The sequence below is a fragment of the Prosopis cineraria genome, unplaced genomic scaffold (genome assembly GCF_029017545.1).
Source record: "Prosopis cineraria cultivar Desert tree isolate PC_DT_omini unplaced genomic scaffold, ASM2901754v1 PC10, whole genome shotgun sequence".
Lineage (NCBI taxonomy): Eukaryota > Viridiplantae > Streptophyta > Magnoliopsida > Fabales > Fabaceae > Prosopis > Prosopis cineraria.
This window is the reverse complement of record NW_026555341.1, coordinates 34,134,532-34,161,727: the sequence shown is the minus strand read 5'-3', so window position 1 is coordinate 34,161,727 and position 27,196 is coordinate 34,134,532. Positions and strand designations below refer to the sequence as shown.

Sequence of the window (27,196 nt, the reverse complement as noted above, 5' to 3'; positions counted from 1 at the left end):
TAGTTATTTAAAGTATCAATTATTCTAACCCTCTTGTTCTTCCCTTGGTTTCATTTCCCATGCATATCACTTGTTTTTTTACATTTGAATTTAAAATTTTTTGTACTATCTAAAAAAAATTTAAATATATGAATTTTAAATTTAATAAAATACAAATATGAATCAACCAAAACATTCTAATAAACCATATATTTCATAATGGATACTGATAATAAGTGTCACTTATTTCTTAATGCTGCCCTGCCATGCGGGTTAAGAACTTTAGATTTAAGATGATTTAATTAATAATTAATTTTAGCTTAGCCATGAAGGTAAAAAAAAAAAAAAAAGCGTTCAGGTAAAAAAAAAAAAAAAAGTTAGCCAGCGCTGGGAAAACAAATAAAAAATTGCGCTTCTTCTCTTCAAGGAACCAGATTTCTTCATAGCTCTTTCTGGCGCCTTCGGTTTCTTTCGCGTCTCTCCCGTTAGGGTATACACCTTTGCGGTTCGTTTGGGCAACGCCCTACCGGCAAGTTTTGAATTTCGAGATTGTTCGGTCAGTGATCGACTGTTAGTTGCAGAAGATGAAGATTTTCGTCAAGACTCTTAAAGGCACTCACTTCGAAATTGAAGTGAAGCCCGATGACACGGTTCGCCTACTTTCCCCCCACTTTTCTGTCCAATCTAGTATCTTTTAATGTTTTTACTTATCGTCATATCGCAACTCGGTATTGCTTTCTTGATTGTTTCAGGAGTCTTGGGTCATGGGGGTGGGGGAAGCTCTTAAATTGGGTGATAATTAGGGTTTTAATTTTACTCTAATTTTGATCATTTTGATGGGTTTGATCGGTTATTTATATTTCAGTCGTTGTTGCATTTCATGGGCAATTAGAAAATCCTCGTCTAAATACTTGTCAAATTATTGGTGAATTTAGCCTTTAAATGGAATTACTCTGGTTGGGAGCTATTGCTCTTGGATGAGTGAAATATAATAGGGTTGTAACTTCAAATATTCAATGACTGGTTTGTCCTCCAAACTGCTTCAGTTCTCTACCATCTTACGGAATACGGATATGATAGTGGTCTTGCATAGTGTGTGGATACTGCACTAGTCTACTTCTTAACGAGAAATCTTTTCTGGATAGCCTGGTGATATTGACACATGATAACGAGATGGTTTGGCACTGTTAAGGCCTCACGTCATGATAATTTTAGAGCAGTTTGTGCTGATATTTACATAGTCAATTAGTGTTTTAAAGTTATGTTTAGTGCGTGGTTATTTAAAATTTATGCTTTAAAGCTTCTTTATTCTCTCCCTATTTGCATGTCAATTCTGAAATCGCAAATTTGATCGATTGTGAATGAGTGCGCCAAGATGCAAGTCTAGGTATTGAACTGGGTATTTAATCATCGTAGGTCTTTTTATTAATAAATTTGTTGCATGTCTATTAAAGTATCAGATCAGAAATTCGTGCATCTCCTCAAAGGATGTGAAGATGATATAGCATTCTTTTTGTAACAAGTGATGTATATTTCAGGTTGGTGCCAGTATGTTTATCGAACTTCAAAGTACCATGGGTAACGGATAATTTTAAGGACTTTTGAATAATTTTTACAGTTGAGCAAATGAAAAGACCATTAATTATCTCTTATAATTGCTAGCTACAATGGTAACCTGACATTTGAATCAATTGTGTGAATAGTGAGCTGGGAGAAAGATGTCGTTAATTAAACTTGGTGGTAGCCCTTTTAATATGCAACAGTTTCTGTCCCTCGCTTTTTGGCATAGATTCTAACTGTTGAATTTAAGTAAAGATACCAAACCATCTAATGGAAGAAAAATGCTTATATGTGAAAACTCATCTCTTTCTTATGTGTTGCATGACTGTCTCTTTGTAAATCCTCTATCTTGTTATTTTGCATCCGAGTTATTATTATATTTAGTCTTGTAATGGACTATCAGTTGTCGATATTCTTTTCAGGTTACTGAAGTGAAGAAAAATATAGAAACTGTTCAGGGTGCAGATGTCTATCCCGCTGCACAGCAGATGCTTATCCATCAAGGGAAGGTTCTCAAAGATAGCACCACCTTGGAGGAAAATAAAGTAGTTGAAAACAGTTTTGTTGTAATTATGCTTTCTAAGGTAAAAATTTCTTGTTGGTGAATATAAACTGTCTGGTCTTTGAGATCTCAAACATTATTATTTGGCTGAATGCATAGTTGACTAAACTTAAAAAACTAGATATGTATCAATGGGATCTGGGATGGTAATAGCAGTGTAAGAATTTGCCAAGGACTATGACGAAATTACCTGTTTTTGCAATTGATTGCAGATTCTGCCACCCTGTTCACGAACAGATTTAGCCAATTAGTCTCTATTCCAATGGCAACAAGCTTATGCCCAAGGAGTAGCAGACTAATCAATGAGGGGAGCTGGGTATGATGAGATTTTGGGGAATAGATGGTTGGGGCACCCACAAATTTTAAGATTTTAGATAGTTTTTTTTTTTTTTAATTTTCAGTGTAGTTTGTAGGAGGATCTCATTTATGCACAAAAGAACTATTAAAACTTAAAGACCTTTTATTTTATTATGAGTTCTAAGAGATTGATACAATCGCATAAAATCCTCTCAATAAAATAAAATAAAATAAATAAGGAGATACTAATATGAATCCTAAAAGATAAAGCTGACCAAGATGATGATGATAATAATAATAATAGACTAAAAACCCTAGAGATAATGGGCTCAAAGGATAAAAGCCCAATTCCAACACTCCCCCTCAAGTTGGTGAATAAATGCTGATCATTCCTAGCTTGCTCACAAAATCTTCAAACTTAGTTCTAACAAGAGGCTTAGTCATCACATCAGCTACTTGTCTTCCGGATGAGATGTGTGATAGGTCTATGACTTTATTTTCTATCTTCTCTTTGATGAAGTGCTGGTCTATCTCAACATGCTTTGTGCGATCATGTTGGATAGGATTATTAGCAATCTTGAGTGCAGCCATGTTATCACACCACATCTTAATTGGGGCATTCACTGGTATCCCAAGTTCTTCCAATAACCTGCAATCCACATACCCTCGCAGGTTCTGTGAGACAAGGCCCTATATTCTGATTCTGCAGAACTTCTTGATACTACTGATTGTTTCTTACTCCTCCAAGTTACTAGGTTACCCTAGACAAAAGTATAGTACCCAGTTGTGGACTGTCTATCATTAATTCCACTTACCTAATCTGCGTCTGTATATATTTCCACATTTTTCTGTTCTTCTATGCCGGTTGTCATCTTGGTTGCATCTGTATAAATTTCTATACCCTTTTGATTATTCTTAGAAAAGAATAAACCTTTTTCAAGTGTCGTCTTAAGGTATCTTAGAATTCGATGCACTGCTTCCATGTGTTCTTTTTGAGGATTACTTGCGAATTGACTAACAACTCCCACTGCGAAAGAGATATCTGGCCTCATGTGAGACAAGTAAATCAACTTTCCCACGAACTTCTGGTACCTTTCTTTATTAACAGATTTTCCATCTGCTTTTACTTCCAATTTGCAATTAAGCTCCATTGGAGTATCTATAGGCCTAGCTCCTAGCATTCCAGTCTCCTTGAGTAAGTCAAGTGTATACTTTTGTTGTGATACACTAATACCCTTAGAAGATTGAGCTATCTCCATCCCAATGAAATATTTCATGCTTCCAAGGTCTTTCACCTTGAATTTTGTAGCCAATTTCCCTTTCAATTGTGCAATTTCTTCAGGATCACTGCTTGTTAAGACTATATCATCCACATAAACAATCAATATGGTTATTTTTGAGCCACAATGTTTAACAAACAAAGTGTGATAACCCTGACAATGTTTATAACCAAATCCCTTAACAGCATGTGTAAACCTCTCAAACCATGCCTGTGGGGATTGTTTTAGCCCATATAAGGATTTTCGGAGCTTACAGAATTTATTCACATTTTTAGGATCCCCCAAGCCTTAAGGGACTTCCATGTATACTTTCTCTTTCAAGTCACCATTTAAGAAGGCATTTTTGATATCTAAGTGATGCGAATGCCAATCTAAGTTTGCTGCAAGAGAAAATAGCACATTTATACTATTAAATTTAGCAACAGGTGCAAATGTCTCTTGGTAATCAAAACCATATGTTTGAGCAAATCCTCTAGCAACCAATCTCCCCTTATATCTATTAACACTCCCATCCGAATTATATTTTTTGGTAAAGACCCATTTGCTCCCCACAACAGACTTTCTGGGAGGTAAGCCAACAATCTCCCATGTTTGATTCTTACTCAAGGCCTTCAGCTCTTCTTCAATAGCTAATCTCCATTTGGGATCAGTCACAGCCTTATCAAAAGTATTAGGAATATCGTCACTATCAATACTTGCAACCAAAGCCTTAAACTGAGAGTTAAGTTTATCATAGGAGACATACTTGCCAATGGGATGTTGAGTACAGCTCCCTTTTCCTTTTCTTAAAGCAATAGGCCATTGGATATCTTTAGGACTGGTTTCAGGTTGAGAGTCATGACTTTGCCTTGGAAAAATAATGGGATTTTCTCTTCGCACCTGCTGACCAGGCTGATTCTCCCCTGATTCGTTCACAACAAACTCTAAATTTTGGTCTTGAAAGGCCATTGGTGATAGTTCAGGGTTGTCTGACTCAGATTCAGGTCTGGTGGGGTAATTAGGACAAGATTCAGGTGCTGTAGCAGAATCAGATTCAGGCAAAGTCAGGTGCTGTAACAGGTGGAACGGGTTCAGGTTGAGAAATAGAAGCATTTGGTAGTGTGTGAGATCCAGTGTTTGGGTTGCTAACTTGTGGGCTAGGTGAGCTATCACATATCAACCATTCACTATCACTCTCCCCCTGAATGAGTAATTTGGGATAGAACAGAAGAGTTTCAACAAACGGAACATCCAAAGTGACATGAGCATTTTGAGTGGCTGGAGAATAACATTCGTATCCCTTCTTTGTAGAAGAGTACAACAACAACAACAACAACAACAAGCTTTTTTCCCACTAAGTGGGGTCGGCTACATGGATTGCAAGACGCCATTGTGCTCTATCATTTACCAAGCTTTTAGGAATATTATTAATTAAGAGATCGCATTAAACAACTTTCAAGAGTGTTCTCTTAGGCCTTCATCTACCTCTCTTAATCGGACTCAAAGTTATATGTTTCACTCTTCTCACTGGTGCCTCCCTTGGTCTTCTTTGTACATGCCCAAAACATTTTAACCGATTTTCTACCATTTTTTCCTCAATAGGTGCCACCCTCACTTTTTCGCGTACGTGCTCATTTCGAATTTTATCTTTACGTGTATGTCCGCACATCCATCGTAACATTCTCATCTCTGCTACTCCAACTTTATGCTCTTGCTGTCCCGTTAGAGCCCAGCATTCACTACTATATAACATTGCCGGTCTAATAGCAGTGCGATAAAACTTTCCTTTAAGTTTATTAGGCACCTTACGGTCGCAAATAACTCATTTAGCTTTTCTCCAATTAAACCACCCAGCTTGAATTCTATGTGAAATATCTCCACTGATTTCGCCATCATTTTGAATAATGGCTCTCAAATATCTAAACTTTTCCACTTGAGGTATAATTTGATCTCCCAATTTCACTTCCAAATTATTATTGAATATTCCTTTACCAAATTTACAATATAAATATTCTGTCTTACTTCTACTCAGACGAAAACCTTTCGACTCCAATGTCCTCCTCCATAACTCAAATTTGCAATTAACCTTTTCTCTTGTCTCTGCTATAAGAACTATATCATCCGTGAAGAGCATACATTTCGGGATTTCCTCTTGAATATGTTCCGTCAAAACATTTAAAATCAAGTTGAACAAATAAGGACTCAGAGATGATCCCTAATGTAGTCCAATCTTTATAGGAAAATCCTTTGTTTGACCACTTGGCGTTCTTATACTAGTTTTTACCCCTTCATACATATCTTGTATGGCTTTAATATAAGCAATCCGTACTTTCTTTTTTTCTAACGCTTTCTAAAGCACTTCTCTTAGTATACGGTCATAAGCTTTTTCCAAATCAATAAAAATCATGTGTAGATCTTTATCTTTACAACGATACTTTTCCATTAATCCCCTTAGTAGATAAATCGCCTCTGTAGTTGATCTACTTGGCATAAAACCAAACTGATTCTCAGAAATACTTGTCTCCAATCTCAACCTGTGCTCAATTACTTTCTCCCACAATTTCATTGTGTGGCTCATGAGCTTAATCCCTCTATAGTTAGTACAATTCTGAATATCTCCTTTATTTTTATAAATAGGAATTAATGTACTTCTCCTCCACTCATCAGGCATTTTCTTGGACCGTAAAATTACATTAAATAACTTAGTTAACCATCTCACCCCTTCTTCACCTAAACAATTCCACGCTTCGATAGATATACAATCAGGTCCGTTGGCTCTACCATTTGCCATTTTCTTAAGAGCTTCCTTTACCTCCTTATCACGTATTATTCGATAGAATAACAAATTTTATTCTCCTTCACCAATTACTAAATCGTCCAAGTTATTAGATGAACCCTCTCCATCATTGAAAAGTTTAGAAAAGTAAGTCTCCCATCTATTTTTAATTTCATCATCTGTAACTAAAGTTCTTCCCTCTTCATCCTTAATACACCTTACCTGTTCTAGATCTCTTGATTTTCTTTCCCTACTCTTAGCAATCTTATAAATATTTCGCTCTCCTTCCTTCGTCTCAAGGCTCTTATAAAATTCTTCAAAAGCTTTAGAACGAGCTTCACCCACAGCTCTCTTAGTTTCCTTCTTAGCCATACAGTACCTCTCCTAATTTTCCTCATTGTTACACAAATGTATGGCTTTAAAACAGTTTTCTTATACTTGATTTTGTCCTGTACACTATTATTCCACCACCAAGACTCCTTATCTCTCGGACCAGAACCTTTTGGTTCTCCCAAAACTACTTTTGCAACCTCCCGTATCTTTTTAGCCATATCCTCCCATATGATGTTAGCACTTCCCTGAGATTCCCAAATTCCTTTATCCAAAAGATTTCGCTTGAAAATATCTTGCTTCTCACCTTTTAATTGCCACCACCTAATCCTTGGTGTTACTACTTGTCGACGTTTTTGGATTTTACTCATAATACACACATCAAGACTAGGATCCTATGTTGTGTCGTTACAGCATCTCCGAGGGTCACCTTACAATTTTTACAAAGTCTTCTATCTGTGTTCCTAATCAAAAGAAAATCAATCTGTGACCTTGAGACTCCACTTTTGTAAGTGATGAGATGCTCATCTCTCTTCTTAAAACAAGTGTTGGCAATCTTAAAATCATACGCCAATGAGAAATCAAGAAGAGTTTGTCCTTTATTGTTTAGCTCTCTAAAATCAAAACCACCATGCACTCTCGCATACTGACCAGCTTCCCTCCAACATGCCCATTAAAGTCTCCTTCAATAAAAATATTTTCACTCTGTGGTATATGTTGAATCAACCCCTCCAGATCTTCCCAAAATAATTCCTTAAGACTGACTTCTGTCCCGACTTGCGGCGCATAAGCGCTAACAATATTAACAGTCTCATGTCCAATTATCATTTTTAAGGAAATAATTACTCTTTGTAGAAGAGTAATCCTAAGAAAATACATTTAATAGACTGAGAAGCCAATTTTCCAGCCGAAGAAGAAAAAAAAAAAAACAGTATAGCCAAAGACACGCTTAGGAAGAGGGTTAAAAAGGTGAGAATTGGAAAAAGGCTAGAAATTTTTCAATAGGTGACTGTAATTTTAAGATTTTAGAGGGCATACGATTAATAAGACATGCAGCAATGAGGGCAGCATCCTCCCAAAAAAATATTCAATAGGTGACTGTAATTTTAAGATTTTAGAGGGCATACGATTAATAAGACATGCAGCAGTGAGGGCAGCATCCTCCCAAAAAAATATTAGAAACATTATTTCCTAGCAAAAGAGCTCTCGCCACCTCTAAAAGATGTCTATTTTTCCTTTCAGCCATCCCATTTTGTTGAGAGGTGTTCACACAAGATGTTTGATGGTGTATCCTTTTCTCAGTAAGGAAACTTTGAAAGTTTGAGTTAAAATACTCTTTCCCATTATCACTCTGAAGAACCTGGATAGAGGTCTGAAATTGAGTTTGAACAGAGGCGTGAAAATTTTTAAAAATAGAGAAAACCTCAAATTTGTCTCTCATCAAGAACAGCCACGTCAAATGGGTGTGGTCATCTATGAAAGTAACAAACCACCTAGCTTTTGATTTAGTAGCAATCCTAGATGGACTCCAAACATCACTATAAATAAGGGCAAAAGGTTTGGAAGGAACATATGGAGTTGAAGGATAAGAGGTGCGAGTTTGTTTGGCAAACTAGCAAATATCATAATAAAAATCAAACTTCTTTTTATTCATTGTATTGGGAAGCAGAAGTTTCATTTAATCAAAACTTGGATGACCTAACCTAAAATGTCATAACATAAAGTCTTCATGAGACATAGTAGAAAAACAAGAACTTGAATCAGCCATGTAGTCTTTATTTGAGGAGTTGCCTTCAAGATAATACAATCCACTATATTCCTTAGCATTGCCAATCGTCTTCCCCAAAGCCATGTGCTGAAAAACACACTTAAATTGGTCAAAAATAAAAAGGCAATTTAACTGGTGAGCTATACACTTCACAGACAGCAAGCTACACTGTATGTCAGGCACATATAAGATGTTTGTAAGGATTATATTGGGAGAAATAGTGACCGTGCCGATCCCATGACCTTGGCATGAGTATTATTTGCTATTTAAACACGGGTGTGTTTGGAATAGGGGCGAAAAACAGAAAATAATTCTTGAAAACCAGTAATATGATCTGTAGCTCCGAAATTAATGACGCAAATATTGTTTGTCCAAGAAATAGCACTTAAAGGGGTGACAAGTTTAGTACCTATTTGAGCTAAGGTAACAGAGGGAGTTTCTCACTTGGTTTTTCTTGAGAGTACTTTTCTATAATTCTTCATAGGACGAAGAGATCTTCATTATTGAGCATGTCACTGTCAGAGTTGTTTAGCATGAAGCCCTTCTTATCACCTTTAGATCATTGCTTTAGATGGGCTGGATTCCCAAGAATTTCCCGACACAATTCCTTAGTGTAACCATTTTTGTTATGATGATCACATGTAAGATGCTTCTTCCCTTTTCGCTTTCCACCCTGTTTTCCACGTGCCACCATGGCCGAGACCTCTGAACTTGGGGAAGGAAGAATAGAAGGAGTAGATGAAGGATTCTGAACAAGTTCTTTACGCATTTTCTCATACCTGATCATATTAAACGCATCTTCCAGGGATGGGATGGGCTTCATGCCCATAATTCATTCTCGAACATCTTCAAAAATATTGTTCAACCCAAGCAAGAACTCATAACAGCGTTCGCGATCGACCACTTGGTGAAAATAAACCTTGTCTGTATGGTAGGACCATTGGTGGACTTCATACAAATTGATTTGTTGCCATAGCCAAATGAGAGAACTATAGTAGAGAGTAACAGTTGTCTCCCCTTGCGTGAGACTACAAAGCATTCTTTTCACTTGAAAAATAGCGGCTGTATTTTCTTTGACAGAATATGCGCACCTGGCTGATTCTCAAATTTCCCAAGCAGAATTAGCGAGTAAATAGGTCTCACTAATCTTGGTTGTCATAGAGTGAACAGGCCAAGGCATCACCAAGTTGTTCTCGGCGCACCATGTTTCATACTAAGGATCACTAATAGCTAGCAGCTTGGGGTTCCAGGTGAGGTGTTTTTCTTTATTGTTCCCATGGATGAGCATGAGAATATTTTTGGATCACTGTAAATAATTGTTCCCGTTTAGATTATGGGTTATCATAGCTTGAGAGAAGGAATCAGATACAGAACTCCCTCCCGAAGTTAGAACAGGAATAATCGCATCTTGTGGACCTCCTCCCCCAATCTCCTTGTTCTAGGGCCTCCCCCTAGTGCCGATGATGACTAAAGGACCTCATCACTAGTAGCGAAAACCCTATGTTGACCAGAGAGCATTGCATTGTATGACATAGAGGGATCACTCTGATACCCTAAGAGAATGCATGCGTAATTTCTAATTATTGTTCCACAGAACTGTTCGGTACATATATAGAGGGGGAGAGAGATTGATATAATCGCATAAAATCCTCTCTCAATAAAATAAAATAAGGAGATGCTAATCTGAATCCTAAAAGATAAAGCTGACCAAGATAATAATAATAAACTAAAAACCCTAGAGATAATGGGCTCAAAGGATAAAAGCCCAATTCCAACAAGTTTTTGCCTGAGATACTTGTAGATAGAATTTGGGTAAATCAGGTTGGATGTGCACATGGCTTCATGATTACCAGTTAAGTGTTTAAACAAATGATAAAGACAAGATTAGCAATGCCATGGCAGAGCTTGTGATGGTGGCAACTTAATTGTCATTGATACTCAAAGAAGGCAAGGTGAGCCTTTATGAGAGAGGGTGACTGTTAGTTTTAGTTGTGTTAGTGTTCATTATGATGTGAGGTCTTAGTGGGAGTTTCTGTGTTCAGACTTCAGAGGGGTCATTGGTGTTTACGTTTAGTCTTTTTTCTTGCTGCTGTTCCAAATTTTTCCATATTCATCTGTTGTTTTCAGGCATTCCTTAAATAATTTTAAGCAATTGAAAACTAAAACCGAGTTTTGTTACTGGCTAGAACTCTTAGTGTTTTCCTTTCTTTCCTTTTTTTTTTTTTTTTGGTGGTTGTTGTTTGGGGTTCATCTGTTGACCTTCATTGTTCTTATTGCAATCATTTTCTAACTTTCTTAAACAACTAGATCTTCCTCTTGAAGCCCATGGTTGCAAGTGTCGAGAGTCAAATTCCACTTAGCCTTCCACTCAATACTTTTCTTGTAGACTGACATAACATGGAGTTTTTTTTTTTTTTTTTTGGTTTTTGGTCTTTTAAAACAAGTTCAACCCATAAGATTCCATTATTTTTTCCTCGCCCCTCCACCTTTACAGCACAAACACCATGCTCATTTTTCCAATTTTAAATTCTAATCTTTGTGCTTATAATTATGCTAGAGCAAGAGCTCATCTAGTGAGGGTTCTACTACTTCAGCTGCACCTTCAACAAAGGTGAGAATAATTTGCTAATTCTACCATTATTTTACTCTTCTCACGGGGCTTCTTCCTCTGTGTATGTAATGTATTTGAAATCTTTTTATAATTGCAAATTTATAAATAATTTGTAGATATTTTAAAATTTGGTAACAGATTGCAAATACTTTCTGGTGATTGTTCGTCTTCTTGAATAGTAATTTTTGCCCTGTTTGATTAAATTGGGTGTTTATCAATAAGATGAATGTTGTGATTGAATATGATGTTTTCTTTACTTGGTACTGGTATTTGGCTAACTAAACAACTATCTATTACAGAGGCAATAGGCATTCCTTTTTGAGTGATTAAATCTTAACCTTCCGTAAATTGCATTGAAATTACTGGTCCTTGTACAGTAAAAATACTGTTTTTTCTACAGTAGAATATTATTTAATATTTTTGTTATGTGTTTTTTAATAATTATAACACAAAAAACCTACCATTGTGTGCACCGGTGAGAATATAATTTATAATTCAGCTCATAGATCATGAAGTAAACCTTCCATCTCAGTTTATAAGTTATATTTGAGAGAGATTCAACCCCCCAAAACATAAGATATTTTAATAAAAATAAGGTTTCATTAATGATGTTTTTCAATATTACACTTTCTATTAGATTCTCTCTCTTTAATTTTCTTTCATAAATGGAGCATTAAAAAGTAATTTTTTTTTAACCCCGTGCAATACGGGGGATTTTCTAGTTATCACCTGATGATTACATGTTCAATACAGACCCCAGCAACAAGTGCTGTACCCTCTTCCACTCCTGTTTCAACCACACCTCAAGCTCCTGCTGCAGCGTGAGTACCTGATATGATGACACTTAAATTGCATATATTTTGACATGAATGTTGTAAAAAAAAAAAATCAATTTGACAGGCCTGCTCCTTCTCCTTCTCCTTCTCCTTCTCCTTCTCCTTCTCCTGCACCAGCACCAGCACCAGCACCTACTCCTGCTCCTGTCACTTCAGGCACTGCTGTGTAAGTTTTAGTTTTTGCGATGTTTAAACATGGATTTTACAGTTATCTCTATCAACGTTTGCTATTTGAAATGCAGCAATGCTTGCTGTGTCTTTCCTAATTTGACTGACTTGTCTCAAAAAAAGTATGAAAAGAAAGAATCACATGAATTGTTTCTTATAAAGGAATTTGGTGAAAGCAGGCCAGATTCTGATATCTATGGACAGGCAGCATCTAACCTTGTAGCTGGAATCAACTTGGATGAAACCATTCAGCAAATTCTTGATATGGGTGGAGGGAGCTGGGATAGGGATACTGTAGTTCGTGCTCTACGTGCTGCTTACAATAATCCTGAGAGAGCCGTTGAGTATTTGTACACAGTATGTAAATATTGTATCTCTTTTAATTTATTTTGATTATGCGACCTGTTCATTTTAATTGCTGGTTCAGATTTTTCCCCATTGTCAGTTTTGGTTAAAAGAATTGCCATTTTGTAATGAGTACTACAAATTATTAAATATGTTACAAATATAAGTTTTTGTCCATTAACTTACTATTATTCCCCACGCTTTAGTTTAAACCATTCTTGTTTATATAACAATCATTCATCAACATTAGGGTATTCCAGAGCAAGCTGATGCTCCTCCTGTGGCCCGGGTGCCTTCAAGTCCACAAACTGCAAATCCTCCAGCACCAGCTTCACAAGCTGCACAGCCAGCACCTGCTTCTACAAATGGACCTAACGCTAATCCCCTAGACCTTTTTCCTCAGGTAGACATTGACACATTGTATTATGTCATAAAAAAATTATTGTGTATTTTTTGCCTGTTGTACTTACTATCTGTAACAGGGCCTCCCCAACGTTGGTTCCGGTGCTGCTGGTGCTGGCACTCTTGATTTTCTGCGCAATAGTCAGCAGGTATTTTCTTTGCCTTTCTCGTATCTGCATCTGATAGGAGTTTCACAACTCAAGGCATGTCTACCCTGGATTCTATAATTTTATCATTTTGTTTCAGTTCCAAGCCTTGCGAGCTATGGTGCAGGCAAATCCACAAATACTCCAGGTATTATATAGCAGAACGTTTATTATTCTCTTTTTCTTAGGTTGCTGAAATTTGTTCTGTTTTATTGCAGCCTATGCTTCAAGAGCTTGGGAAGCAAAATCCTCATCTTATGAGATTGATTCAAGAGCACCAGGCTGACTTCCTTCGCCTGATAAATGAACCTGTAGAAGGTGGTGAGGGGTGAGGGATCTGAACGTCTTCTCTGCTAGATTGGATTCTTTTGGCTTAATCAATCAGTTTCAGGTGGTTAATTTTGCTACTTATGCCTCAGGAACATATTAGGGCAGCTGGCTGCTGCCATGCCACAACAAATAGCTGTCACTCCTGAGGAGCGACAAGCAATTGAAAGAGTAAGTTTGACCTTTCAACTACACGAAGATTGAATGATAGATTATTTATTATTTGCGTCATTAGAGTCATCCTCATTTAAATTTGCCTGTTCATCTTTTCCTGACTTGAGTACTCACTATACCAATATGAAGTGCTGCTTCTTCCTTTTCTTTTTCCTTGGCATTATTGCGGTGGCCACAAATTAAAAGATATAGTTGATTTAGAGCTTGCGCGTGCACATACACACCTATTGAAACATAACCACCATCTGAGTTCCGGCAGTCGAATTTGAAGTCATTTCTTTCAAACATGCAGCGAGTCTGTTATTAATGCTACTCTGTTGTTAATACGTAATTGATTGATTAATACGCATCTAATGCCTTGATAATATTGGCCAATATTAATTTAAAATTTCCAAGTGTTGTGATGTGATTTATCTGTATCCTCTCCCAGCTTGAAGCAATGGGTTTTGATCGTGCACTCGTGTTGGAAGTATATTTTGCTTGCAACAAAAATGAGGAACTGGCTGCCAACTATCTTCTAGATCACATGCATGAGTTTGAGGAATGATTGGTTGTTATTTCCAGTTGCCCCTCATTTCTTTCTGTTTTTTCCCCTTCATGGGTCTCCGTTGATAAATGTTACATGTCTGGAGTGGACAAGGGACTTTTTTCTTTCTTCTTCTTCTTCTTCTTCTTCTTGTTATCTCCTTAGCATTATAGCACTTGTATTCCCCATTTCCTACCATTCTAGGATTGTTCATGACATTAATATAAATGGATGCTTGCCCTATAGGCTGTTTTATTGTGCATCATTTTCTGCATATCTTATAGGGTTGAGGCAAAAATGGTCGAAAGTTTTTTGAAAGGAGTATTGAGTATCTTTACTTTTTAGTTGTGGAGTAATTTTGCCTTAAAACTTAAGAAAGGGGAGCAATTTTGCCCTGCCGTTGGTGTAACCGGTAGTTTTGATTTTATTCACCTTGCATTTTTTTTAATAAAAAAGAAAAAAGAAAAGGACAGATCTGGCACCTTCCTTCCCAAAAACAAGTAATTCTTATCCTCGAATCAGATGGATAACCTTCTATGAGTTACTATCATGGTTAACTTACTGTGGGAAAAAACGAAACATCATTGTCCACAAAGGCATTTTACATTGGCCTCACTTTACCACCAAGGAGTTTAAGCAGAAATGCAAATGTTACATGGACATTTGCCTCGTGCAAACTTTAGAAAAAGAAACTATGGTTGCTCTGCCTGACTCATTGATCAATCCTGAAGACTCAACACTTGCAGGAAATTCAAGCAGAAAGTTGACTCATCATTTGTAAGAAGTCCAAGGACGGACTCTGCAAGAAACTTCAAACAGAAATCATTATAGAAGGTTAGATTTTACAAGTTATTTCGTGGCAAATGAAAAAGGAAGACTCAGGTCTAAACTTGTCCTTCACAAATTCTTGTCTTGACTCTCAGTCAAGTGGATTTGTTCTCTTGCCTCGGACCTCCGCTGGCAGCAAGCGTCGCTCACCATTGCATGTGCATTCCCAAAATTTTCTTTTGCTTTAGCAATTCTAAGCAGGGGAGATCGATAAAAGAAGAAGATATTTATCTACTGTCATCTTTCAAGTGGGTTATCTAAATATGAGTCAATGTTGGCCAGTATGGCCACTGCATCATTCACATCCAATTCAGGCAACGGAGAGGAACAGCAAGAAATCCTCAAGCATGCCTTTCGATTTGAACACACGAAACCCTAGTGCCATTTGACCCAGCATCATCAATCTGAACCCACAAGCCTCAGTGCCATTTGATTTCCTTTCCCGGTTTTGTGTCTCAGAAGGAGGAGGGAGGGAGTCAATGAGGCTCTGGGTCTCGAGTTTTCGGCCAAACAAGAAGGGAAGTGGGATATGGAGAGAAGGTTGAGAGAGAGAGAGAGAGAGAGTTGGAGGAGGAAGAAGAAACGCTTCAAAGAAAGGGAGATAACGACGTTGGGCAAATAAAATATAGCTGGATTTTTTTTAAAAAAATAAAAAGCCACTTGGCAAATGAAGTCAAAATTAATGGTTATATCAATGGCAGGGTAAAATTATATCATTTTTTTAAATTTCAAGATAAAATAATTTCAATTAAAAGGTAAGGATATGCTGTGCTCCTTTTAAACAACTTTTGATTATGTCATATTAAACCTTGGGAATTACCCAAGTTCATGTGCTTCTTTCCCAAGCTAAGGTCCAATCAAAGGCATGAACGATTTGAATCAATAATCTATTGTGTGCATGATTGATTATAATCTATATGCAAACTCAGCAATTTCAAAAACTAATAAACGGTATGTTTAATGATTTTTATTTCCCAATTTTTTCGTTGAAAAGAGGACTTGAAAGGTTCATTTTTTTTTTTTTTTGGCCAAGGAAAGCTTCTTTTTAGGTCCGGTGAATGTCACTGATACTATACCTGCAGTACTGACAATGGACTGCTTATCCATATAAAGTCCTAAGACGGGCTGACAAATATTGGGACTAGTACTGCACGTGACGAATGATATTAAAATTACATTATAGTCCAACCTTAAAATGTTCATGAAATAAAGCTTTTCGACGACGACGACGACGTTCTCTATTATGCTGTTATCTCAAACTTTGGGAAACTCCAAACTGGTCCCTCAGACTTTTATTGATCTTGTTTTACATAACTAGTCATGAACAAACAGGCAACTGAGCTGTAAAAATAACTAGCTATTGAGGTGACCCAAGGATATTCGGGAGAATAACAATTAGGTCCATTATATTGAATTAATAACAATTAAGTTCTCAATAAAATTTTTAAAAAATAAATTAAAAATATTGATTCAAATAATTATAAATTCAAAAATTTCAATTGTAAACAAGTATTTACATATCTAATGTAACTTTTAAATTGTAATAGTAATTTTTATTTGTAATTATTTGAATTAATATTTACAATTTATTTTTCAGAAATTTTAATCAAAAATCTAACTGTCATTAATTCAATCTTTTAAGATCTAACTGTTATTCTCCCTATATATTAACACTAGTGCTAAAGTAACCAGCAAAACTCCAATGAAGTTGGCGGGTTATTTTTGTTGAAGGTCACTGGTGGATTGGTGTCATGGAAAGTTGTGATTTTGACTTGTTTTAAACTAGTACGTGCTGCAATGCATGGCATGTGAAAATTTTGAAAATAATTTAAATAAATAATGAGATTTGCTTAACATTAAGAATGAGTTGTTATTAAATGATAATATTAACTCAAAAATTAAATTTAGAAATATTACAAAACCCAAAATTTAATGATGTCGCAATGCATAATGAGAAAAAATCATACAGCACAGCTTAATACCTCATTCAACAGTTAACGCAACTCATCTTTAATCTCAACTACAAAAATGAGAACCTGTGATAAAGCAAATTCAGTCGTGGATTAGATATCAGTTTTGGAGAGCGGACGTGTCATGGACCAGAGTCCTGGATCCATATGTCAAGAGGAAGGTCCATCAGTATTGGGCTGGGCAGAGGAAAAGCCCAACAACTTGAGTATTGGGCTTCGTCGCAATAGCAGGGTTCACAGGCCCACTTGGACGTTCTCTCTGTTCTTTCCGGCAGATTCTCCTGCATTTTCTGAATTCTGCTTGTGCTGAACTTTCCGTTTCTGCATTATGAGTTGTTATTGCGTTATGCTGATTCAATAAACAAACTCATTAACTTCTATATTGTTTCATGTTAAATGTTAATTTCCATTTGTTGATTGCGACAGGACGACAAGACTGACCATTTTTCTACGGTGGAACCTCGTTGATTTGTTTGAAAACATGATTTACCATGTAATCGATATACGAAGTATGATGTTTATAGTGGAACGAAATTATGGAGCTGGACGGAGAAAAAAGTGAGGTTGTGAGTGGAACAATCAAGATGGCATGATGGTATTCCAAAAAGAGAGAGAAGTGAAGATCTGAAAGTTGAAAAAGCAGAAGACAAGACCCACAGATGGCAGAAGCAGAATAGGATCGTACGTGACGCATGCTCTAAAATGCAACACAGACAATCACATCAGTTTCTGACACTCGGTGGCAATGCCATCTATCTCTGGTACGACAACACAAAAACAGTTCTAATTGAATTACTACATCTCAATAAATTGTTGGTTAATTTCACATTTCTTCAATCAAGTTGGCACCTTTATATATAAATGCTTTAAAAAATTAAAAAAAAGGAATAATAATCATTAATATACATGACTAATCTGCTCATCTGTAATGATTAACGGTTATCTATGGCTTCCTTCTTGTATTTTTCTTCTTATAAAGGGCAAACTTCAGATAAGTTCTCCCTCTATTTTGTAGCTTTATAAATGAAAAAAATTTTATTGAAATTTCATATAAGAGAATTAATTTATAAAAATAATTTATGTTGTGGGAATTTAAATTTAAATTTAAACTAAATCTCTCATTTACATATATAAAAATCTATTGATTTATATCTGATCTAAATCTAACTTTATTTCTTATTATAATTTTTTTATAGTTTTAAATTTCATTTATCTAATTATTTAAAATTTTAGTCACTCTAACCTCTTTCTTTTTGTGCTTTCATTGTTGGTGCTTCTGCCATTATTGCCTCTTCTCTCATTTCTTGTTCTTATATTTTACTAATTGAAAAATAGAAGTAAACTTCTCATTCTTTATTTTCTTTTGAATCTCTCAATTCATCTCTTTTCTTTTTTTAAATTTTTTTACACTACCAAAACAAATGATTTTAAATGTAAAATTTTAAATTTAAAATTCATCAATTTTAACATCACCTTAAGACAACGTTTGGATTGATGAATTTGAATTTAAATCTCACATCTAAAATTTATATATTTAAAATTTTTTATTTGAATAGTGTGGAAGAGAGATGAGCTCCGATTCAAAACGGAAACCGAAGATTAAAAGTGATGAACTTAATTTTTTTCAATTGGTGAGAAATAATAACAAAGGCATCAATAGTTAAAATATGAAGATAATGAGAAGGATTGAGTAGTTAGAATTTCAAATAATTAAAATTTTGATAAAATTTAAAATTATAAATAAGTTATAATAAAACATGGATTTGTACTTAGTTAAATCTAAATTCAAAGATTATTATGCATCCAAATGGAAGATTTGATTTAAATTCAAATTCAAATCCCCATGCATCCAAACACATTTAACAATTTGAAATTGTTTTGCAAAATAAGAGGATATTATTGAAATGAAAATGACTTTACGCTAAAATTATTGTAATCTTCTTTTGATGTGAAGTTTTATTAACGAAGCTCCATTTTGTTTTGGTCATTTTCATTTTATCTATTTTCATGCCCATACCAATATTTGTATTCCAATAGACATTTCTTTACAAGCATGCTCATGTATAGTACACCCGCTGTATATCTCCGAGAATTCTATCTTAATTTCTCTCCTCCTGTGAGTAAAATCAAATCCAAATCAAATATGCTAATAATCAATGAAAAGGGCACTTTCTATTTAAGTTGTTTTCTTCTGAAATTAGCATGCATGATCTTTTTTTCCTTCTGCTAATATTTCATATTATAATGATCACGAAAGAAAGTTGAGTATCTGACATAAGACGACTCATGTTCAGTTGATCAAGAAGTTTAATTCCTCTCTTTCGATCTCTTCATCTTTCACTTTCACAAGATGAGAATCTGACATGTGACAAAACAAATGGTCGCTATATATATAATAACAATGTTGTAGTTATAATTCGACAGAACCAGGAAATCAATAATGGTGTGTGTGTATATATATATTCCCTTAGCTCAAAACGACACAGAAACCAGACAACCTAGAAGATATCACATTGTTTTCTGATGCGAGTCTTCCATACACACACCTTTCACTTTTCAATCAGTTTTGTTCCCAAATCAACATATACACTGTCTCTCCATGAGTAAATAAAAATTAGGGTCCCCGCCACCAAAGCACTCATGCATGCTTGAACTGGTTCGACCACAATCACATTATTTGGTTTCAATGATAATGATCATAGATTAATGGCTATGGAAGAACCAAACGTTGGCTTTGGTCCCAAACCATATCGGTAAGATGACACGTGTGATCCTGCAAATACCAGTGCATGAATACATATGTAGCAGCTGGTGGGTTTTTATAGGTGTTGTTGTTGGCTCGTTCTTTCTCTGGTTCGATTCAAAGGACCACCACTTGGTCCAGTCGGCCGTTTTATTACCCACCTAGCCAACCCCACTACGCAAAAAAGTGGTCTTTAATTCCAATTTATTCACATGTGGCTCTCAAAATAGATATAAACTACATAAATGTTGTTGTTCTTTTTTTTCCTTAAAAAAAATTTAGTGACGAAATTCACATGTCATCGACAAAATGCTGCTGGTATGTGTTGGGTCGTGCATACGTTAACCTAATATATATCCTTATAATTCTTTTTGAGTTTTATATGTATAGTAGAAGCGGCCGCTTATATAAGAACCTGCCAACATAACATACACGTTCATTTAGAGCCAAGAAAATGGGTTGAACCCATGAGTTAGCCCATTTAATCGACAAAATTTGATAAGTTGAATTGAATAAACTAATTTTCTAAAACAAGTTAGGCTAAAATGGGCTGGCTTGCGAGCTAGCATATTTTTTTAAAAATAATTTTTTATTTTTTAATCACATTATATCTTTTTATAAATCTACAATAATAACATTATTTCTCAAATATATGATTTATGACTTTCAAATATATTCTTTTCATTTGAAATATAGTGTAAATCCTTTTTACAATTTTCAAATAAAATTTTTGTTATAGTTTGTAAATGGATGATTATTAGTTTTTATAAAAATATTTTGAATATATATTATTTATTAATCTCATAAAATTTATTGATTAAAATCATAAATATGAATTCATTGAAAAAAATATATGGTTTTATATTTAAAATTTCTTTCTTAGTGAGAAAGATAACATATCTAGGCGAGAAGATGATTAATAGTAAAAATGTAGCTAGCCCGTAACCATTTGCCCAGTACCAAATTTCATCAATAAATGCTAGTACACAATATAATGCCTCCTTTTTTTAAGAAAAAAATAAACTATTGAATTAATTTTGAAGTCATGTGATACTTTTGTTTTTCATATACTAATATAAGGATTTGAATCTTAGTTTGTTATGTTATAATATTAAATATAAAGAGGTCACGCATCTAGTAATTAAAAAAATAGATTTGGATAATATAAAGATTGAGATGTATTTAACCAATAGTTTGAACTATTTTATTTTTGTGAAGTTAAGTAAACTATCATCAAGCTTATTTAATATAAAAAAATTAACAACATATCAAAAGCCATTGATCTAGGGACAGAAAAAGAAAAAAAGAGGAAAAAACAAAAAAAAATAAAAAAGGAAAAAATAAGAGAAAAAAAAAAGAGATTAAAATAAAAGAGAGAGAAAATATAGATTATGATCCTAAGGCCTTCAAGACTAAAAAAAAGTATATCCATAAGTAAGGGAATATTAGAAATAAAGAAATCTCACATCCATTAATTAGAAATATATTATAACTTGAAATATGTCTAATGAAAATGCTTAAGTTATTTTAAGGAAGCAACCTATCTTCAAGCATATTTAATATAAAAGTTTTAAATGGAACTATTCTTTTTTACCACATACCATTAATCTATGTACCCGGAGGCTTTTATGTACTTGTAACTCCGGGTAAGTTGTTTTAGAACTAGTTCTTTTATAGAAAGTTCCTTCTTTATAAGTGGTAAATCATGCGACTTATATAGTCGGTGCAATAGATGGAGCTCATATTTAATTATACTAATAATACTTCCAAAAGTATTAAATTCTATTTTTTTAAAAAAATTCATATGGTCAATGCAATAATAACAAACTACATAAAATGTTAATAACACGTGGTTGGGTCACCGACCTTTAGCTTTAAGAATACACAAAATAAATGGAAGATAGTCACACACACACACACACACACAGAGCGGATATAATATTTTAAAAAATTTTGTTTATCTACTATCGCCAACTCATTAAAAAATATTCGATGTAATTTACGTTATAATAATTGGATTTGATTTAATTATATTCAATATATTTACATTCGATAATGAACAAGACGTACGATTTAAGATACGCTAAGAGTTATGCGTAGATCTAATATTTTTTGCGTGAATCTAATATTGAACAAATATATGAATATAGATGTAATAATTTGAGCTTGATTCTTTCACTATTCTTTGCTTGCATCATTGTTGGCGTCAAAGTCCACAAAGAAAAGCTGCTTCGTCTTATTTTGAAGTCTTTGTTTGTTTGTGGTCATTTGGTCGTCTTTGTGATCAGCTTTAAAAATTTTCTTTAATTTTAAGCAAAATATAGAAATTAAGCACTGGTTGGCCATTAATCTTTTTAAGAGTGAAATCCATTTTTATTTTCTCTTAAGATCAATATTAATAATGCAAGTCTCATATACGTGGCAATTTAATGCTTATCACATTAATACCATATGCAAGCTATAAGTATTTAAGTATACATTTATATATATATATATATATATTATATGTCATGGATTAATAGACACTTATATATTCGACAGTATAATGCTTACAGCCTTCTCCAGATTAAAAAATGCTAATAGCTATCAAAAGCCTTTTTTTTTTTTTGGGAGAGGATTATATTCTTTCTTCTTCCTTCATCCTCTTCCCTTTTTCCCTTTCTAATCATTAGATTTAGATGATTTAGATTTGACTTCTTACAAAATTAGTATTAAAATTTTAAATTATAAAAAATATAAATAATAAAATTCAAACTACAAAAGTTTAATTTTTTTACCAGCACAAAAAAATCTAATATTAACAGTTAAAAATATACAGTAGAAATAAAATAAAATGAGATTTCAAAAGAGATGAAATTTGGACTGTCCAATAATTTTGATCTAATAGTTAGAAATTAAGAAGAGGAGGGGAAAAGTATGAGAAGGAAGAAGATAGAATCATCCCCATATTCTATAAGAGTAAATATATGTTGCATTTCAATAATAATAATAATAATATAAGCCTCATCTCACAATTACATATCTTTAGGACACTCTCTCTCTCTCTCTCTCTCTCTCTCTCTCTCTCTCTCTCTCTGAAAATTCATGCAACTTTTTAAAATTAACAAAAATTTGTTAAACAGATAATAAAAAAAAAAAACCTCCGTGAAACCCCACCGATTGATGTCTAGATCAACTAGTAAGAGTGTTAATCTAACTTAATTAGAAATCGCAAGTTCATGCCCTGAATGTATTAGTGATTAAATTCTCAGTAGGAGGCATATCCTTTTTAAGAAGTACCTGCAAGTTTTCGATCATATTAGTTTGGGTAAAAAAAAAAAACAGATATTAAAGCTGATTTTGAGTTGGGGGGAATTCTATGTGAAACTACCCTACTTTGTGGGAGGCCATGTGTTGCCATTGAACTACCCGTCCTACTGTATAAAAGATGTTCAAAATCTTTTGAAAAATTGAGGGGCAAAAGAGATTAGTTTGTAAGATTGAGAAAGGGAAGACATAGTTAAGACTACAGAAGATTCTGAATCAGTCATAATCAAAAAGAAAAAGAAATCACAGACACACACACACACTCACTCACTCTTGTACGTATTCATTGAATAGTAATAATAATTAAGAAAAAGGTGCATGCATGTTCTAAGTGTCTATGGTGACTAAAGGCTATATATTGTGATCATGGCCAAAGAAAATCATAGATCTCAATTCTCGTGTATTTATTTGGTAAAAAAAAAAATCTCGTGTATTTGATTTGTGGAGTTTCTCCCCCTGACGTAAACGAAAATGGAGATTGATTGAACTTTATACTACAATTTTGGGAAAATACAATGTGGATTCTCTATATTTTAATTTGATTGTATTTTATTTTTAATTTTTATAATTTTATTTCATTATTCCTGATTTATTTAGTTCGATCAATTAGCAACATTAATGAGATGAATACACAGATAACATGAGCTGGCATTGACAAATTAAACTCAGTTTCACTCTAACTCTACAAATCTATTTGTTGACGTGAAAATAAATTAATCAATATATGATCAAAAATAGAGTGCAAGAGAGAAAAATTTTCTTTTATATTTAACTTAAATAAAATAAGAGAGACGATTAAATACGTGTCCACAAAGAAGTTAACAGAAGTAAGTATATATCACTCAAATTTCGGTATTCTTATCTCTCTCTGACAATAAACTTATTGCATTTCGGTTTTTTCAGAGGAAATTACATGAATAAAAAAATTTGTTTGATTTTCAAAGAGCTTATTCGCCGTTGTTAATGTCAGTATCGGAGCATATAAATTTGTTGCTCGCAAGTTGTTCGAATAGACAGATGAGAGCAATGAAAAGACAATTAATTACTACAAAGGCCCAGGCCAAAAAAAAGAAGGAGGAATTACATTGAAATATCAACGTGTCGTTAATGACGTTTAGTTCAATTATTAAAGAATTTTATAATAATTAATTTTTTTGTATTACTTGATTATAATTTAAAAAAAAAAGGCAACGCTTTCCTAATTTTCTTTTGTATTTTTAATGTCACATTAGGTGAGGTTTAAAAAAAATTAAAAATAAAAAGATGATGCAAATAAGGATAATAAAATGATAAAATAAAATATGAATAAATAATTGATATCCTGCTTTATAAAAAGGTCAACCATTTTAATTTTTTCATCTTATTTCAATAAAATATATACCTCTAAATTAAAAATACTATTATTTCTCCCTTAAATTACAAGAAATTTTTAAAAAAAATTTAACACCCTAACATATAAAATACTTATTTTATTCATAAATTTAACTTTCAAATGTATTAAATAAAATTTATTGATATATATAATTTTATTTAAAAGTATTGTATAATTTAAGATGATGGGGGTCACAATTTCTTTTAAATATCAAAATTCCAAATCATATGTATAGTCAATTAGTCATTTAATTTGTCAGTACTCGGTAACACACGTCCCTAGATTGCACTGATCGTGCTTCCTTTATGACAACCGATGGGTGCGATCGGTGGCACAAAATGGTCTTTTCATTATCCTTTCCTAAGTTAACAGTGATTATATATTTATGTTGTGCAAATTTTTTTCACAAGGAGAAAATAACAAATAGGGATCTAATAAAAATATTAAAATAATTATAGACAATGAATTATTATACTTTCAATAACAGAGTCATTACTTACAATTAAAAATATAAATATTCAATTGAAAAATTAATACAAAATATTTAAAATTATTTATAATGTTAGTTAAAAATTTACGATAATTAATTGTGAATCTCAAATTTTTTGCTATTAATATAAAAATAAACCACTCAAAAAATTAAAAAAATATATAATTACAATTATTTATAACATTAGTTAAAAATTTATGAAAGTTAGTTATGAATTGTAAGTGAATTACTTGTAATTTTTGTTGTCAATATATAAATATATCACTTAAAAAATTTATAAAATACACTTAAAATTATTTATAATATTTTTTAAAAATTTATAAAAATTAATTATAAATCACAAACTAATTACTTATATTATTGCTTAAAAAATTAAAAAAAAATATGTAAAATTTTTTGTAATGTTAATTAAAAATTTATAAAAGTCTGTTGTACATTTTAAGCTAATTAATAAAAAATAGTCTATTACAAATAAGGATAATGATCTATTATTAAAATTTCAATAATTTAAAGGCCTTAATTGTCATTTTCCTTTAAAAAATGGGTGATCCTCATTATAATTTATTTATGACGTATTAATTAATTTTTTTAACATAATTTCTATTTAAAAGAGAATATAATATGAATTTAAAATATTTTCATTTAAATAAAGATAAAATTAAAAATTTAACCAGATTTTATTGATTCTATTAAGGTAGTCCGAGGTACTTTATATGAACAAGTGAGTATGTATTTTACATAGTATTGTTTATATAAATCGTTAATAACATGGAATTTTTTTGTTGTTGCAAACATGGCTTTTTCTAATTTCATATAACATACATGAGCCCAAATCTAATTTGATGGAAAGCACATTTCAGTCATAATCTAAATTAAAATTAAAATCATTTTAGCCACCGAAGATGGGTTTAAATGGTAAAAGTGAAATGAAGTGAGATATGAGTAATGATTAAAGAGTTGAAATCTTTTTTCGATGGAAGTTGAATTCTTTATATATAATTAATTGAAAAAAATTTGGTTGACAGTACTTCCACACAAGGTTGTTAAATTCATAAATTTAAATAAATTTGTCAAAAAAAATGTAAATTCAAACTGTAAATTTATAAAAATTATCTTTTTAATAAATAAATATTATAAGTATATAATTAAATAATTAAAATATAAAATATAATCATAATTTAATTTAAATATATTTCAAATATTAATCATTGAAATTAAATCAATCTATATGGATAGATCATTTTACTCAATGTAAGAATTTTAAAATAGAGCAACTTATTTTTAATATTTCTTGTTTGTATTAATATTAGTTTTTATTTTTTTACTTTTATTTTTCTTTGAAGCAGGTTTTGCTGTTTCTATGACCAAAGAGTTCTATATCATATATATTTAACTTACTCAACTCGGTAAAAAATCAATGAGCTTGGCGAATTTAATTGAGTTTTTATTTAGTTTGAATTTATGAGTAAATTAACATAATATTGTAAGCTAAAAATATAAAAATAGTAAACTCATGAGTTAACTGAATTTACAATCAATTTAAATTTATGAATGAGTTAACACAATTTTATAAATTAAAGATATAAAAACAATAATTTTAGAGAATCAACGTCAAAATTTGACAACAATGCTTTTGCATCCATGTATGAAGGGGTATCAAACTCTAGCGGTGGAATTAATATAGTGTTTTACAAAAAATATATACAAAATTTATTGATTTTTCAGAATAGTATATTCCCGTCGTTAATCTCATTTTCAAGTTCATTTTCCACCTTTTCATCGCTTATTAAAGAAGATACAATAAAAGATTCAAAATTGAAGCATTAGAAAGAGATTTTAGATGGGAAAATATTGTCCCTTCTTTGACACCAAACTCTCATCAATTTATTATTTTATTTTGAATTTAATTAATAAAAAATCTAATTATTGGTTGAGGCAACAAAACTGCATTAAAATGCTTTTCAAGCGTGGCCCAAATGTAATATCACAAATTTGGAATTGCAACTGTTAATATGCATGCATGATTTGATTTATGCAAGCGAAAGGCCGAGAGCTACTAAATATTTATCATATATGATTTTAAAAATCTATCATATATTTTAAAAAATAGTAAAAGAGATATATCTGTTTTCAAACAACAAAATAAAAAAAAAAAGATTGGGTTCAAATTTTGAAAATGACCCAAAGAGAATATATATGATATTAACAAAAAAAATTCAAGTGATAAATATTGGATTAATAATTCATAGGATTATGAGTTCAAATCCTATCATGGATATGAAAATTCGAATATATCATCATGAAATAAAGGGAATGATTTTTGTGTGAAGTTCCAATTGCATATATTCATCAAAAAAGTCTAAATTATTTGAAATTATTATTTTTAAATTTAGTTATCAAAATGATTATATTATATTATTT

The 27,196-nt window shown here is 32.7% G+C and overlaps 1 protein-coding gene across 1 annotated transcript; it reads left to right on the top strand.

The window, feature by feature from the left end:
• Positions 1 to 401: 401 nt before the first annotated feature.
• On the top strand, positions 402 to 14,309 carry LOC129321983 (ubiquitin receptor RAD23c-like). Its single transcript, XM_054968009.1, has 12 exons — positions 402 to 629; positions 1,962 to 2,123; positions 11,089 to 11,142; positions 11,896 to 11,963; positions 12,043 to 12,144; positions 12,326 to 12,503; positions 12,742 to 12,894; positions 12,974 to 13,042; positions 13,140 to 13,187; positions 13,258 to 13,367; positions 13,459 to 13,537; positions 13,971 to 14,309. Exons 1-12 carry the CDS (start codon positions 564 to 566, stop codon positions 14,085 to 14,087), a joined length of 1,206 nt encoding a protein of 401 aa, XP_054823984.1. The 5' UTR covers positions 402 to 563; the 3' UTR covers positions 14,088 to 14,309.
• The last annotated feature ends 12,887 nt before the right edge of the window (positions 14,310 to 27,196 follow it).

Coding starts and splice junctions, on each gene's coding strand:
- LOC129321983 (XM_054968009.1), top strand. CDS start 564: ATGAAGATTTTCGTCAAGACTCTTAAAGGCACTCACTTCGAAATTGAA. Junction 12,504..12,741: donor CCGTTGAGTATTTGTACACA/GTATGTAAATAT, acceptor CATCAACATTAG/GGTATTCCAGAGCAAGCTGA. Junction 13,538..13,970: donor AGCGACAAGCAATTGAAAGA/GTAAGTTTGACC, acceptor ATCCTCTCCCAG/CTTGAAGCAATGGGTTTTGA.